Source organism: Peromyscus californicus, unplaced genomic scaffold (genome assembly GCF_007827085.1).
Source record: "Peromyscus californicus insignis strain IS unplaced genomic scaffold, ASM782708v3 Scaffold_4__1_contigs__length_199733344, whole genome shotgun sequence".
Lineage (NCBI taxonomy): Eukaryota > Metazoa > Chordata > Mammalia > Rodentia > Cricetidae > Peromyscus > Peromyscus californicus.
In genome coordinates, this window is record NW_026294562.1 from 173,498,894 (window position 1) to 173,514,949 (window position 16,056).

Genomic DNA, 16,056 nt, shown 5'->3' on the forward strand with positions numbered 1-16,056 from the left:
ATCTTCTTAGCATCCACTCTCTGAGCAGAGGCCTCCTCAGCCCATGGTCCCTGAGCTGTGTGATTCTTAACACCAACCTCATGTTCCCTTATGTGTCTCACAAGAATCACACCAATACCTTTATTAGTCAGGGTTCTCTAAAGGAACAGGACTGACAGGATCAATCAGTCTGCCTGCCTATCTACCTATGTATCTATGTATCTATGTATCTATCTATCTATCTATCTATCTATCTATCTATCTATCTATCTATCTATCATTTATCTACATCTACCTATTTATCCATCTACTATCTATATATCTATCTGTATGTATATATATATATGCATCTATCTGTCCATCTATTTATCTATCATCTATCATCCTTCTATCCATCTATCTATTTGTCTATTATCTATCCATCTATCTATCTATCTACATCTATCCATCTATCTACATGTATCTATCCATCCATCCATCTATTTACTATCTCTCTATATACCTATCTGTATGTATGTATGTGTATATATATATATATATATATATATATATATATATATATACATCTATCTGTCTATTTTTCTATCATCTATCATCCATTCATCTATCCATCTATCTACATCTATCTATTTATCCATCCATCTACTATCTATATGTATGTATATATACATCTATATATCCATCTATCCATGTACATATATATACCTATGTGTAGCTAGAGTTTTCCTGCCTGGCCCACAGTCAGGACAAATCTCTGTCACCCACCAGTCCCACAGCCGCTCAGACCCAACCAAGTAAACACAGAGACTTATATTGCTTATAAACTCTATGGCCATGGCAGGCTTCTTGCTAACTGTTCTTATATCTTAAATTAATCCATTTCTATAAATCTATACCTTGCCACATGGCTCGTGGCTTACCGGTGTCTTCACATGCTGATTGTCATGGCGGCGGCTGGCAGTGTCTCCCTCCGCCTTCCTGTTCTCTCAATTCTCTCCTCTCTGTTAGTCCCACCTATACTTCCTTCCTGGCCACTGGCCAATCAGTGTTTTATTTATTGACCAATCAGAGCAATTTGACATACAGATCATCCCACAGCACCTATGCATCCATCTATGGTATTTATTAGACTGGCTTACAGGCTATGGCAAGCTGGTGCAACAATGACTGTCCCATAATGAAAAGGCTGAGAATTTGGTAGTTGTCCATCCAAGAGTCTGTAAGCCTCAGTTGTCCCACATGGTGCTGCAGTCCTGGAAGACATCTGGAGAGCGGATGGTTTTCAGTCTCTGTTGAAATCCAGAAGAATTTGGATTTAATTCCAGCCACACCAGCAGGTTAGATGAACTTGAGTTAGGGAAGGCAGTCAAAAATCCTTTCCTTTTGGCCCTTGTTCCAGTTCAAGTCAGCTTCTCTGTCTTTGCCTCTGTGTCTCCTATCTCTGGATAGAGATAAGATGCTGTATGAGAGTAGAATTATTTCAGTCTTTCTGTCTATATCTGTTTCTCTGTCTGTCTCTCTGTCCCTCTATTGTTTCTCTGCCTCTGTTATGTGATCAGTGGTAAGTTCCCATATCAAAAGTGCAGCCTAAACTACTAAAGAATTTCAGCCTAGGAACAAAATGGTGAGTTTCATCACATAACAACCCCACTCCTGGTACTGATTTCCTGCATTAGCTACCTTGTCACTGTGGTTAAGTATCTGCTCAGAAGCAAGTATGAGGAAGGATTTATTTGGAGTCAGTTTCAAGGCAGGAAGGCAAGGCAGCTGGACATCTAGGTTTGCTGTGGGATCATGTGGCAGGTGGGAAGGGGAGAGAACAGGGTGTGAGGAAGAGGTTTCCTCAAATAACCTACTTCTTTCTGTCAAGTCTGAGAACATCCTAAAACTACTGTTAACTAAAGATCAAGCATTCAAACAAATGGAGTCGTGGGAGATATTTCATATTCTTTTCTTTCTTTTTTCTTTTTATTTATTCTACTCTCATACAATACATCCTGACCACAGCCTCCCCTCTTTCCTCTCCTCCTACCACATGTACCCTCTCCCATAGATCCACTGATCCTCCATTTTGCTTCAGAAAAGAAGGAGGCCTCCCAGGGATATCACCAAACATGGCATAACAAGATGTAAAAAAACTAGATAGAACCATCAAATGAAGGCTGCACAATGCAACCTAGTATGAGGGAAAAGGTCACAAGAGCAGGCAAAAGGTCAGAGACACCCCCACTCCCATCTAACCATGGCATTTTGTAAATGGATTGGTGTCATTAGCACAGGAGCGGGTCATCTACAGGGGTGTTCAGTCTCCTTTTTAGCTCTGTCAGTCTTAGGCACACTTGATTGCCCCATGTCATGTTATAGTGCAGCAGCAAATGCCTCACCAGACATCAGTGCGGTGTTCTTGGAAATAACTGCTTCCAGAAACACAAATTTAAAATGTCTACTAATTATGACTTCCCAGTCTCTAGTATTCTGCCTCAGCAGAAAACAAGAGTAAGACAGTCTCAGCATCCTGCAGCTCGGAGTCTACAGGGGACAGAGACACTGTCAGAGAGAGATGGGTCAGTGGGAAGGTCAAAGAGCTCCACGTGCTGAGAGACGGCCAGGAGGAGGAGGCGATCACCAGTCGCAGTGATCAGAGACCCGGAGGCTCCAACTGCTCCTCGGCCAGGCTGCAGCCTCCCTCTCCACCTGACTGCTGAGCCTCACCACCACTGGGTCTCTTGTCACTCCACTTTCTGCCATCTGCGGCTGTCACAGGCCAGAGAGTGAAATGGGAACTCCACTCAAGTCACATGTGAAATCAAGAATGTACAGAATAGCCCCACAATGCAAGAATGTATTTGTGAGCGACATGTCATAGCCCACACCTTTAATCTCAATATTCAGGGGGCAAAAGGAGGAGGTTCTTTGAGTTTGAGGCCAGTACAGTCTACAGAATCGGTTCCAGGGCAGCCAGAGCTGCACAGAGAAATCCCATCTTGAAAAAACAACCAATACACACACATACCACCACCACCACCACCATCACCACAACACACACACACACACACACACACACACACACACACACACACACACATCTAAAGGAACACACAAAAGCACACACATGCACATTCACATAAGAAATATCCCTTCACATATGCAGTGCACACACAGGCCCATGCCTGAGTAAATAAACAGACAAAACTGAGCTGACAAGTGCACACTCACCCCCAGAAATCAAGATGCATTACTCCCAATGTTCTTTTGTCCTGTGTTCTGTTTCATTGTCCTTGGCAACATCTATGGACTAGAGAGTGAGCAGGTCACCAGCAGCCCAAGCAGGGACTATGGCTGCTCACACTCCTGGACAATGACGAGATAGGAGGCGGGAACAGTTGAAGTTGCTCAACTGGGCGGAGAGGCAGGTTCAGCATAAAATGTCCTGTTGGAGTGTGCAGTGAAGTCCACAGTGGTCAGACCAGGACCATGGAGCCCAGTGTCCTGCTCCTCCTCACTCTCCTCATGGGTTTTTTGTTACTCCTGGTCAGGGGCCACATAAAGGCCCATGGTCAACTCCCACCAGGACCGCGTCCCCTGCCCCTCTTGGGGAACCTCCTGCAGATGGACAGAAGAGGCCTCCTCAACTCCTTCATGCGGGTGAGACATACACAGGGCCTGTGCCTTATGGGTTTAGACCCATATTTGCTCCTGGAGATCACTCAGAGAGAGGAGCAAGGGACTTCTTCTAGGCCGTAGGTTCAGGTGGGAAGGTCACTGGATGAAAGCTGAGATGCTGATTGTGATGGATGGTGCTCAGATCAACAGTCGAGTCCTTACCTTATTAAGTTGGAATTGTGTGGGTCACTGTGCTTGGAGTGTGAAAGGTGACAGGGGTGTCAAGGTGTGTGCCAAGGGTTTACAACTTTCCTCTTTGATGCTTCTTTGTTCCCAAAGAGAAAGAAAGATGTCAGAGGCATCAACAGATTTTTTTTTGCTTTTACCAGAGCAAGGGATTAGCCTGCCTTGTTCAGGAACAAGGGGGAGGAGAGGCAGGTCAGGAGGTGGGGTAGGTAGGGAGTGCTTATCAGTTATAAACGCCATGGACCATTCAAGCAGCTGACGATGGCACCGTCTTTACCAGTCTTCACAGGGGAGATTTCATGTTCAATTACCACTTGTTTGTTAATAATCAATTCACATCTTCGACTCTACTTCCCATTTAGAGAGCTGATACAGTGGCAACAATCCCAACCTCCTGTTACCCCTTGGTTATTAACAGATCACCCATCTGGATCATTCATGTATCCATTTATTTTTATTTAGCTTTTGAAACAAGGTTGCCCTACTTTTTCCAGGTTAATCTCAAACTCATGATCCTCCTTCAGGTTTTATAAAATATCTTTGATCTTATCTGTGTGTTGATAGCTCATTGTTGCATAAGATTCCGTATTGTGACTTGGCCTAAAAACATAAGTAGGTCAATATCAAACGTGTAGAGGTTTTCCTTAGCATTGTCCCCTAAACAACACTGGACACTGACCGTTTTAAAACCCTTCATTTCTATTAGCTGCATTGTAATGTAGAGTGAGTTAAAGGCTATGAGAGGATGAGGTGGGTTATGTGCAAACACTGCACCGTCTCTTCAAGGGCTTTCAGCACTTGAGGGTTGTGACATTCCTGGGATCAATTCCCTGAAGATGCCCAGGTGGTTGCATTGTCAGGTATTTTCCAACTGTGTGTGCTGTAGTCATGACTCACATTCAGGTCCACCACCAGGTGACTATCACTTTCCCTTCCCATGTAACCCAGTGGGTAGGTCAGAACCATTCTCTAGAACATTGTGAGAAGGCTTTGGACAGGTTGAAGCTGGGTCGCAGGAAACATGGTTCTTGATTGAGATTCCCGGGACAGATGGCCAGACTGAATGGTATGAGCAAGGTTCTGCATCTATATCTGTATTTATATTCATACCTATATCTAGATCATATCTATTTATTTTATTTTGAAATATTGTTTTAAATCAGGTATGGCTGTAGGTTCACACGGGTCTGTGGAATCATGAGACAGAGGCACCTCGAGGATGACTCTTTAGTCTTTCCCAGCTGCAGAGGGAATTTGTCTCTATGGACTAGTCCACTCTTGCTGAGCAATGACCCTTTTATTATTATACACATCACACCTTTAGCAAGTCAACTCCATATACCAAAGCTTCCTATGTAAAGCCCCAGAGAGACAATGCCAAATGCAAATTCTCAGTAATAATACCACAGTGTTCTGGGTTGTTCTTAAACTCAGTTTGTGAAGGCTTTGATCCCCTAGGAAAACTCTCAGCTAAGACTTCAAACAGAAGATATGGAGATAAGAGGCAGCAATCACAAAAGGCAGATCAAGGCTAGGTGCTAACACTCCAGAGTCAAATGGGCTGTAGCTCTGTGGGAATTCTCCCATCAAGATAGAGCCTTAGGTAGCCCAGGCTGGCTTCTAACTGGATATATACCCAAACATGACTATTGATTCTCTGGGCTCTACCACTTCAAAGCTAGGATTATAAGCATGTGTCTAGAGCTCCATTTCACCTCTACAGTAATGGTGTACTGATTAGAACATCCAACCAATCAGTGCAGACCCTGACTATGTGGGGAACTAACTCTTAGGATCCCAGAAGGGGAAGGGTGGCCAGGGGAGGGGTTCCTATTTACCAGTCTCTATGTAAGTGTTTTCACAGCATAACAACATCATCTGCACTGACTAACAACAACCCTGGTGCCCTTATGCTTTGTAGTTTCGAGAAAAATATGGAGATGTGTTCACAGTGCACCTGGGACCGAGGCCCGTGGTCATGCTGTGTGGGACAGAGGCCATAAGGGAGGCTTTGGTGGACCAAGCTGAGGCTTTCTCTGGTCGCGGGACAGTTGCTGTGTTTGAGCCAATTGTACAGGGATGTGGTGAGATATGGGACAGTGTGGAGTGGAGGATGTGGCCCAGGAAGGTGGAGCCCAAGCTGTGGGAAAGGACTCAGGTTCTCTTAACTTCTAGTGTATCCTACCCATGCTTCTCCTTCTTAGGATTGATCTTTGCCAATGGGGAACGCTGGAAGACCCTTCGGCGATTCTCTGTGGCCACCATGAAGGATTTTGGGATGGGGAAGCAGAGTGTGGAGGAGCGGATAAAGGAGGAGGCCCAATGTCTGGTGGAGGAGCTGCAGAAATCCCAGGGTGAGTCTCTGAGAATGGGCATAAAGGAGCAAGGTGATACAGGGATCTGAGTGCACAATCATGGAAAGAGAAAGAGGCATATAAGGGTAGAGAAACACACATACATGCACACAGAGAGAAAGAGAATTAGAGACAGAAAAGAGATGTGGTGTGTGTGTGTGTGTGTGTGTGTGTGTGTGTGTGTGTGTGTGTGTGTGTGTGTGTGTGTGTGTATAAAGAGTGGGTATGGACAAAGGTGTAGATAGAGACATACAGAGACAGAAAAGGAATTATGAGGTCCATATTGTGCACAAATAAGTCAGAGACACAGATTGACCATGGTAGTCACTTTTGTTCAGAAAAATCATTCCGTGCATTAATTTTCTTTGTTGGTTGGTGCACACTGGTCCTCTAAGGACCCAAAAGGCAAAAAAAAAAAAATGTGGTCATCAATTCAAAGACAGTCCTGTCTACATTGTAAGGTTCTGTCTCAAAAAGGTATATGCGTGTGGATACAAGTGTGTTGTAGAATGTTTCGTGGGCATGGTCATATATGTTTGTAATCCCAGCACTCTGGAGGTGGAGCCAGGATGTTGAGATTTTCAAGGTCATCTTCTACAGCATATAGAGTTCAAGACCACTTGGCTTATCCTTTGCCACACCACTGCCCAGACGGTCTTAATCCAGTGATTCTTGGCCTTCCTAATGCTGCAACATTTTAATACAGTTCCTCATGTTGTGGTGACCCCTTATCAAAAAATCATTTTTGTTGCTCCTTCATAACTGTAATTTTGCTACTGTTATGAATAGTAATATAAATATCTGTGTTTTCCAAAGGTCTTAGGCAACTCCTTTGTTGTTTGAACCCCAGGGGGGTCATGACCCACAGATTAAGTACTGGTGGTCTTATCAAAGACAAACGCAGACCCTAGGTAACTGAGAGGGACGGGGGGGGGGGGGGGCAGGAGGAACTACAGACACGTTCTCAGCAGGGAACTGTGTTTTCTTCCTTGTGGTTGTGCTGGTGAGCAGCAGTGAGCACAGAGGCTGATGGGAGTTTGACTCTGGGTGAACTCAGAGGCACTTCTGGGGACTGGAGGGGTCTTTACATCAAGGGCGTATTGGTGACATGACTGTTGTTTGTACCTCCATTTCTATACATGGGACATTTGCCATCTCTTATTGACCTTTCTCTGGAGACCTGAGAGGTCAGGGCAGAGGCAGGAGGGAAGAAAGGTGCAGAGGCTGGGAAGAATGACTGGAGAAAGCAGTCAGAGAAGGAGGGACCCAAAGGAGGAGAAGTGAGCTCTAAGGCTGAGAGTGAAGGGGATGAGCCCCAGGGAAGGATCTACATGGAATCAGAGACCACAGGCAAGTCAGCCCCAGGATGAGGGGAAATAATAGCTCAATACTGTTGGACAGACAACAGCCCTCCAACCATCAGGGTTCATGACTGAACCTGACATACAAAGGCAGCAGACAGCAGGTGCCGATGGCTTCTGGAACACCACAGAGCCCAGAAGTCAGACAAGAGATGGAGGAGTACTGGCCGATGGGCGTGGAGTGTGCAGGGATTGTAAATTCACACAGGCATTCCCTGAATCCTTCTCTGCACCATTCCTGCCAGTGGGAGTTAGCCATCAGCTCAAAGTCAGAATGTTGTCTTGGGAGGAGGTGCAGGGTGGAGACTGACTACACACACTCTACCTCTCCACCTTGCATCCTAGTCCCAGCCATGATTAGCTGAGTTGCCTTAGTGAAGGTCCCTCCCTTTCTGTGTATACGAATAGCATCCCATATTCTGTACCGTATTGAAAGAAGTTAAATAAAAGGATGCACGCATCTCTGAATGAAGAGCCTAGACTCCTGTGCATCATATGTGGAAATGTTGTAGCCACTCTTGCTGTTCTTCAAGTAGTGAGTGGTGGGGGCAGCCTCACAGAGCTGGGGCTGAAGCCAAATGTTCCCTGGTTCTATATCCTCTGTCTTCTGTCCTACATCCATCTCCTCCAGGAGCCCCCATGGACCCCACCTTCCTCTTCCAATGCATCACAGCCAACATCATCTGCTCCATTGTCTTTGGAGAGCGCTTTGACTACAAAGATTGCCAGTTCCTTCACCTGCTGGACCTGTTCTTTCAGATCAGCTCACTCATGAGCACATTCTCCAGCCAGGTCAGTGGGTGGGAAGAGAGGAGCATCCAGAGTAGAGGAAAAAAGAGGCTCCTCTGTGGGCAAAGAAGGGCGTGTCTTAGGGCTGGAAGAAAGGCAGAGACAACATGGAGAGGCAAGGAGCCTGAGGCCTGGAAGGAGGGAGGAATAGAGCGAGGGAGGAATGTTAAACAGGGTGGAGAGACTTGAGTGCAGAAATACAGAGCCATCCAGACATGAGAAAATGATGGTGTGGGTGGTGCAGCTGTGCCTTAGAGAACAAAGGACTTCATATTTCATGCATGAACTCCTGAGTTCAATCCCAGGATGTGGTGGTATACAACACATGAGATTCCACTATTTTGATAGTGGAGCCTGGGGTATCAGGAATTTGGGGTGATTTTTGGCTACACACGGAGTTTAAAGCCAGTCCGGCATAAATGTGTCCAAAAATACAATACCCTGCAACTTAAAACTAATAAAGACAAAACAGCAAGAGGGATTGTGAGAGAGAGCAGAGGAGAGGGAAAGAGAGATACAGAGAACGTAAAACAAAGGTTAGAGACTGATTCTAAGACACGGTTCAAAAGCATGCGTGTGTACGGTGTACATGTATGAGGGGGGTGTGTGTGTGTGTGTGTGTGTGTGTGTGTGTGTGTGTGTGTGTGTGTTCCTTCATAAAATCTGTGGACATAGGATCACTGCCCACTTCCTGAGACCTGCTAGCTCCAGGTGGCCTCCTGGGTCCTTCTTTCCTGCAGGTGTTTGAGCTCTTCTCTGGCTTCCTGAAGTACTTTCCTGGTGCCCACAAGCAAATCTTCAAAAACATGCAGGAAGTCCTCGACTACATTGGCCAGAGTGTGGAGAAGCACATGGCAACCTTGGACCCCAGCAATCCAAGGGACTTCGTCGATACCTACCTTCTACGCATGGAGAAGGTAAGTCCTGCATGAATGAGAGAAGTGATGGGTGAGAGTGAAGGCTGGGGATGTGAGCAGAGGAAAAGGGGGAAAGTGGGTGGGGAGGAGAGATAGGAAATGGAGTGGAGGAGATGCAGAAGAATCTAGAAATTGAAGACTAGAGAAAGGAGGAGAAAATGAAATAGGGAGGAAGAAGGCCGTGGAAGAAACACAGGGCAAGGGACAAAAAGCAGAAAAGACCTCAGAGGAAGAGAGAGCCTGGGAGACAAAACGTGATAAGCTACCAGAGAGCAAAGTCAAGAGAGAAGAAGACAAAACAAACAGAGAACCAGCAGCATTGTCAGGACTGAGAAATGCCACGTGGTTTATACAGTGTGAGACAGAAGGTCAGTTCCCAGGATGTGTGTGTATCTCCCTGTGAGGACCCAGTCACCCCTGACCCTCCCTCCTCTCTCCCATCTGGAACCAGGAGAAGTCCAACCCACATACAGAGTTCGATCACCAGAACCTCATGATCTCCGTGCTGTCTCTCTTCTTTGCTGGCACCGAGACCAGCAGCACCACGCTCCGCTATGGCTTCCTGCTCATGCTCAAATACCCCCATGTTGCAGGTGCGCCATAGGTGGCCAGTTGAGGGATCATCTAGCTCCCTTTTGGCTGTGGAGGTTTGTGTGGGTGAGACTTACACACTCACATTCTAAAAATGTGATGTTACTGTGAGTGTGCCTGCCCCAGCTCATTTGTGGAGGTGGGAAGACAACTCTGTGTAGTTGGGCCTCTCTTCCACCTTCACATGGGTTCTGGACGTCAAAGTCGGGCTGTCAGGATGCAAATCAAGTTCATTTACAATTTTATTGGTCAACATATTCGTATTTGATATTCAATTATACACAGATTAATTTACTTCCCTTTATTCCTGAGGCTAGAGCCTCAGATTATTTGCCTGCATATATGTCTGTGTGAGGGTGTCAGATCTCCTACACCTGGGGTCACAGACAGTGTGAGCCACCATGTTGGTGCTGGGAATTGAACCCAGGTCCTCTGTAAGGGCATCCAGTTTTCTTATCCATTGAGCCTGGATTTTTAAATTCCATGCAAAGGCATGCATGTGTGTGTGATATGTAGGAATGCAATTTATAACACTCATTACATTTCAAATGGGGAAAATTCTTACAATCTCCCCCTCCAGTCCTCACTCCACATTGATAGATGAAAAAGTCCTTTGCTGTAGGTTTTCCATTTCTATCTTTTTTTTCTTTTTTTTTTTGTTTTTGTTTTGGTTTTGGTTTTTTGAGACAGGGTTTCTCTGTGTAGCTTTGCGCCTTTCCTGGAACTCATTCCATAGCCCAGGCTAGTCTCGAACTCACAGAGATTGGCCTGGCTCTGCCTCCCGAGTGCTGGGATTAAGGGCTTGCACCACTACCACCCGGCCCATTTCTATCTTTTACAAGCAAGGTTGAAGCTTTTGAGAGGGACTCTAATATAGCTCTAAGCATGGCTGGAGAGGCAGGTGCATCAGGGAAGCGCAGGTGTGCATGTCCAAGAGTGCATTGAGTCTTTGTGAGCAGAGTCTACTTGCTCTGCACTGTTCTTAAGCTATTAGCTGGCAGAAAACAGAGTCACCATGCATTGCATCCATGAAAGAAGGGCAGCCATTGTCTGTTGTCTCCCTTTTCTGTGCAGAGAAAGTCCAAAAGGAGGTCGATCAGGTGATCGGCTCACACCGCCTACCAACACTTGATGATCACACCAAAATGCCTTACACTGAGGCCGTCATCCATGAGATTCAAAGATTTTCAGATCTTGTCCCGATTGGTCTGCCACACAGGGTCACCAAAGACACTTTGTTCCGAGGGTACCTGCTCCCCAAGGTGAGACCAGGTGCCATTCCACATCTCTACACCATGAGCCTCCTGCATTCCCCTCAAACCTAGTTCAGCCTGTTCCCAGCCTTCTCTCTCTTATTGATTGGTTGACTGCAGGTGGGAGTCAGGGTATGCTAGTATCTTTGTGTCTCATAATGTCTCCTAGAACACTGAAGTGTACCCCATCCTGAGTGCAGCTCTCCATGATCCACGGTACTTTGAACAACCAGACACCTTCAATCCTGACCACTTCCTGGATGCCAATGGGGCACTGAAGAAAAATGAAGCTTTCATGCCCTTCTCTATAGGTGAGACCCACTTGTGCTTCCTTTCCCAGACACTAGAGGGCAGGCTCATCCTGTGGGACACAGTCAGGACCAGGACCATGTTTACTGAGTCTGTTCCAACTGCTTTGCTTGAACCATCCTGTTCACCGTGGCTACAGCCCCGCCAGGGGACTCTCGAACTAAAGGAGCATTCTGGCCATCAGGACTTTGGAAAATTATTTAAAATGCTCTAAACCTGAGCAAATGCATTTTCTTAAGAAACAGCAGCAAGAACAAGTGACATCATCTATGAACACTGCTGTGAACTGTGTAGGGGCTTGATGGCTGGGGAGGCATTGACTTTAGCTGTGAGCACTGGGGAGATGGGGCATGTCTTGACATGCTTGTCTCTGCTTGCAGTAAATACTCTGACTTGTTAAACTGTAAGAGAAATCAAAATTACTAGCATTTATTTGAGCAAAGAAACCATCCATGATGGATAATATCCTGAACCAGAGAAAGTTCACAGTTAGTAGTGTGGGTAGGAGGTGAGCTATATGGAGTGGGGCATGTGGATACAACTTGACCTGTGCCAGCTCCACTTTTCTTTTACCTGGCCATGCTGTAGTTGTTGGCATCCTGGAATTGGCTCACTGCTATGTTTGGCTCTGACCCAGGTATTTGCTGGCAGAATAGCTACTTGCTGACACAATATAATCTCAATTCATTTTACAGTTCACTACTAATTAAGTCTGAATAATTCCTGTTGTGTATATGGTCAGCCTTATGCCAAACTGAATTCATTTTAACAAGCTCTAGTCATGAAAAACTCCATTCATGTAGATAGATTCCTTATCTTGGGGAGAAAGGAAAGTCCAAGAAAGGACTCCTTAGAACTTTTCCTTCTGTGATAATTATTGAACCTAGGGCTTTGAAAATGTAAGGCAGGTGCTCTACCACTGAGCCATACCCCCAGCCCTGGGGGATTCTAGGCAGGGGCTCTACCACCAAACCACATCCCTAGGCAAAAACTGTCTAGAGTTGAGTGTCATAGTGACTTCAGTGACCCAGAGCTCAGCTCTACCCTGAAATGTCCAGTGTATGGGTTTTCTCCCCTATTTAATCTTCATTTAGTGTGGGGACATGTAAAGTGGGATAAATGTGAATTTCTCCATTCCATAGTTGTAAGTTTAGAGGACAACAGGAATGCAGAGAATTATGTCTGGAAACAACTAGGCAAGGGAGAGACAATGGAATTGAAACAGAGATCTTAAAAAGAAGAGGCACAGTGAGATGGGGACAAGATGCACTGCTCGGTGTTGTCAACATGACAATCTAGAATCATCTGGGGAGAGGGTTTCAGTTGAGGAATTGCCTATCTTATGATAATCTATGGGAGGTTTGCTTATTTGATCACTGATATGGGAAGACCCAGGCCATGTGGGTGGCGTTACTCCTAGTTTGGGGCCCAGGCCCATGTAAGAGATGCGAGGTCTAAGCTGAGCTCTGAGGAAGTAGGCAGCATGCTCTTGCCTGTGGATGTGGGTTGACCAGTTGTCTCCAGCTCTTGTTTCTTTGACCCCTCTGGTGTGGCAGTTAATGATCTGGACCTGTAACTCAAAAAGAAGCACTTTCCTCAACTCTGCTGCTTTTCTGTCAGGATATTTGTCATAACAACAGAATTGGAATCAAGACATAAGAAGACCATGCAGGAAGAGGCATTTTATGAGAGATGAAAAGTGAAATGAGACAATAGAAGAATGGGAGGGAGAGGTGTTATAAGGAGGTGGAAGTGTAAGAACAGGAGAGGGGGTGATAGAAAATAAGGAGGGAGAGGATCAGAATAAGAAATAGACCAAAGGAACATAAAGAAGAAGATGCTGAATGAGCAAGTGACAAAGGGGGAACAGGAGGGGGGAAAGAGAGGAGAGGAAGAGAGAGGGAGGGAGGAGAGAGAGAAGGGGGAGAGAGAGACAGAGAAGGGGGAGAGAGAGAGAAACAATAGGGAGTTTAGACACAAATAAGCAGAAAAGGGAAAAAGTGAAAGAAAAATAGTTTCTGGTGGGTAAAAAGATACAAGTTGATTGCCCTGGCCGGCAAGAAAAAAAAAATGGAGCCAAAATATGTTAGAGCCAAAGAGACATGAACAGTGTCCAAATCGCCAGCTCCAGGCATGGGGACATTGTTTAGAGAGTGAGATCAGCAATCAAAAGCTGCTCTGGAACAATCTGGGTCACAAAACCAGTTCTGAGAGAACTGTCTCAGAGAGATGCTCCATGCATTTCTAAGCTCATCTCACCTAAGTTCTGAAAAGGAGGTGCCCTAGTAGATAGGGTGCTTTCCCTAGACACCCCTACACAGGCACAATTTACCAACAACTGGAGGGCACAGGGGTTGCTGGGAAATCTCTCCTCCACCTGGAGGCCTGTGGTGGTCAGCTGCAGAGTAAGAATCTCTGAGGTACAGGGCAGGAGGTGGAGCCTCTGCCTGGGCTTTCAGGCTCCCCTTGCTCTGTGGTGCTCCGTGACCATGTGACAAATCAACACGGCTCCTTATACCTCAGAGAATCCTGTGGGTGCCATAGGCCCTATTCACGTGCCCCTGCCCATTCTCAACGGTGTGAACAATTGTCTTTAGGAACTTGTTGAAGTTCATTGATCTAGGGCTGAGACCAGAAAGGGGTGGGGGAGAGTGGTGGAGATCCAGAGCATGTGTCTTCCTCTTCCTTTCTCTCCTCTCTCACCCTCCCTTCTTTCCTCTTCGTCCTCCTCACCTTCCTTCTCCTCCTGTTGGTTTCTAAGATGGGATCTTGTGCTACAGCCCAGGCAGTTTTGAACTCATGATCCACCTGCATCAACTTCTCACATGCTGGGATTATATCCATGCACAATCATGCCTGGCTCATATATAACTATTAGTATCAGCCAGGTGTCAATTGAAGAGTCATTACAAACATTAACTTTGTGCTCACAATAGCCTTATGAGCTGGGTGCCATTGTCCCCACGAGAGAAATTAAGAATACTAACAATGTCATGTTACAAATGTATACACACACACACACACACACACACACACACACACACACACACACACACCCCTATCCATACCCAACTCTAAGTTGGTTCTTACTTCCTCTGGGGCAATGGATGCTTTGGAAATCCAACTCTCACAAATAAATGCTGGTCATCCATCTAATATTTTACAAGCATTATTTGAGGTGTGGAGAACTTCTTTATAGTGTCTTAGAATTGCAGGTTAAGAGTCAAACTCACACTTATTCATTGTAATGCACACAGTTGTCTGTGTTTGGGGATGGGATGGGACAGTCTGAAGGTTGTGTACTGCCCTGGGGCTCACATGGCTCATTCTCTGTGCCCACAGGAAAGCGCATTTGTCTTGGTGAAGGCATTGCCCGCAACGAATTGTTCCTTTTCTTCACCACCATCCTCCAGAACTTCTCCGTGTCCAGTCCTGTGGCTCCTGAGGACATTGACCTCACTCCCAAGTGCAGTGGTGTAAGCAAAATACCCCCAACGTACCAGATTCACTTCCTGCCCCGCTGAATGAGTTGAGAAAAGAGAGTCAATGGATTTCAGTGTCCCCACTTCTGTCCATCTGTGGCATCATGTTCTCCCCTGTGAATGGAATTGGGAAAAAAAAGAAGTCAAGTGCCTGCCTTGAAGTATGAACAGAGAGACTTCTGGAGGCCACAGCTAATTCTGTGTCACTTTTCTCATGCTTTTAGCAGCTATAGTCCCAACGTATTCACACCCTGTGCTCCGTGATCTGTGCTAATAGACAATAGACTGCTTATTGTCTCTCTTGAGTCATCTCCATCATATTCCCATGTTTAGGGTCACAATCCCCTTTACTGATGAGTAACAGAGGTCACACACGACATCACACTGCAAGTGAGTAGGGGAGCAAGATTGCACTGTGAGTCTAGAGCAAACTCTTTGCTATGGCAACTCCCAGCCCTCGTGTATGTTTAAATTGAGATGAAATTCATATACCAAAACTGAATAATTTTTTTAGTTTAGTATTTCAAGACAGAGTCTCATGTAGCTCAGACCATCCTCAAATCTTATATGTGTTCAAAGATGACTTGAACTCTTGGACTTGCTTTTCTCCATTTCCCAAATGCTGGCATTATAGGCACGTGGACCTACATCCAGATTTATTTTTAATTTATTTATTACACTGTACAACTACAGTGTCTAATTAATGTATTTTGTCACACTTAACCACCCGCTCAAGCCCAACCTGTTAAGAAATCTCACCCTAGTCCCCTCTCCCCTCTTTTACTTCACACCATGTTTTCCAGGTTTCTGTATGTTGCAGAGCACAGCCACATGCCTTCGTAGGCCTTCTTCATTCTCTTCCTTAGCAACTTCTTGCATCTTCTTTCTGGGCAAGGACTTCTCAGCCCACAGCTCTGGCTATGTGAGTCTGTTTAGATTCTCTTACGTTCCCTTCCAAGTCCTCCAAGGATCTCATAAATACACAAAGTCTTCTCACGGCTTGGGGTGGGGTGAGGTGGGTTGGATGGGTGGGTCCTTGCTGTGTTTTGTTTTGGGATGAGGGTTGCTCATTTGTGTGTTGAGACAGGTCTCACTCTATGGCCCTGGCTGACCTTGAATAGGCTCCCTTAAGGGAAAAATTGTTGGTTTAACATCCACAAATATGATCAATT

At 45.7% G+C, this 16,056-nt stretch overlaps 1 protein-coding gene across 1 annotated transcript; it reads left to right on the forward strand.

The window, feature by feature from the left end:
* The first annotated feature begins 3,453 nt into the window (after positions 1-3,453).
* LOC128125498 (cytochrome P450 2B1-like) lies at positions 3,454-15,112 on the forward strand. The gene is made up of 9 exons (XM_052762953.1): positions 3,454-3,624; positions 5,750-5,912; positions 6,033-6,182; positions 8,175-8,335; positions 9,073-9,249; positions 9,701-9,842; positions 10,915-11,102; positions 11,263-11,404; positions 14,745-15,112. The coding sequence occupies exons 1-9, from the start codon at positions 3,454-3,456 to the stop codon at positions 14,924-14,926; spliced, it is 1,476 nt and encodes a 491-aa protein (XP_052618913.1). The 3' UTR covers positions 14,927-15,112.
* The last annotated feature ends 944 nt before the right edge of the window (positions 15,113-16,056 follow it).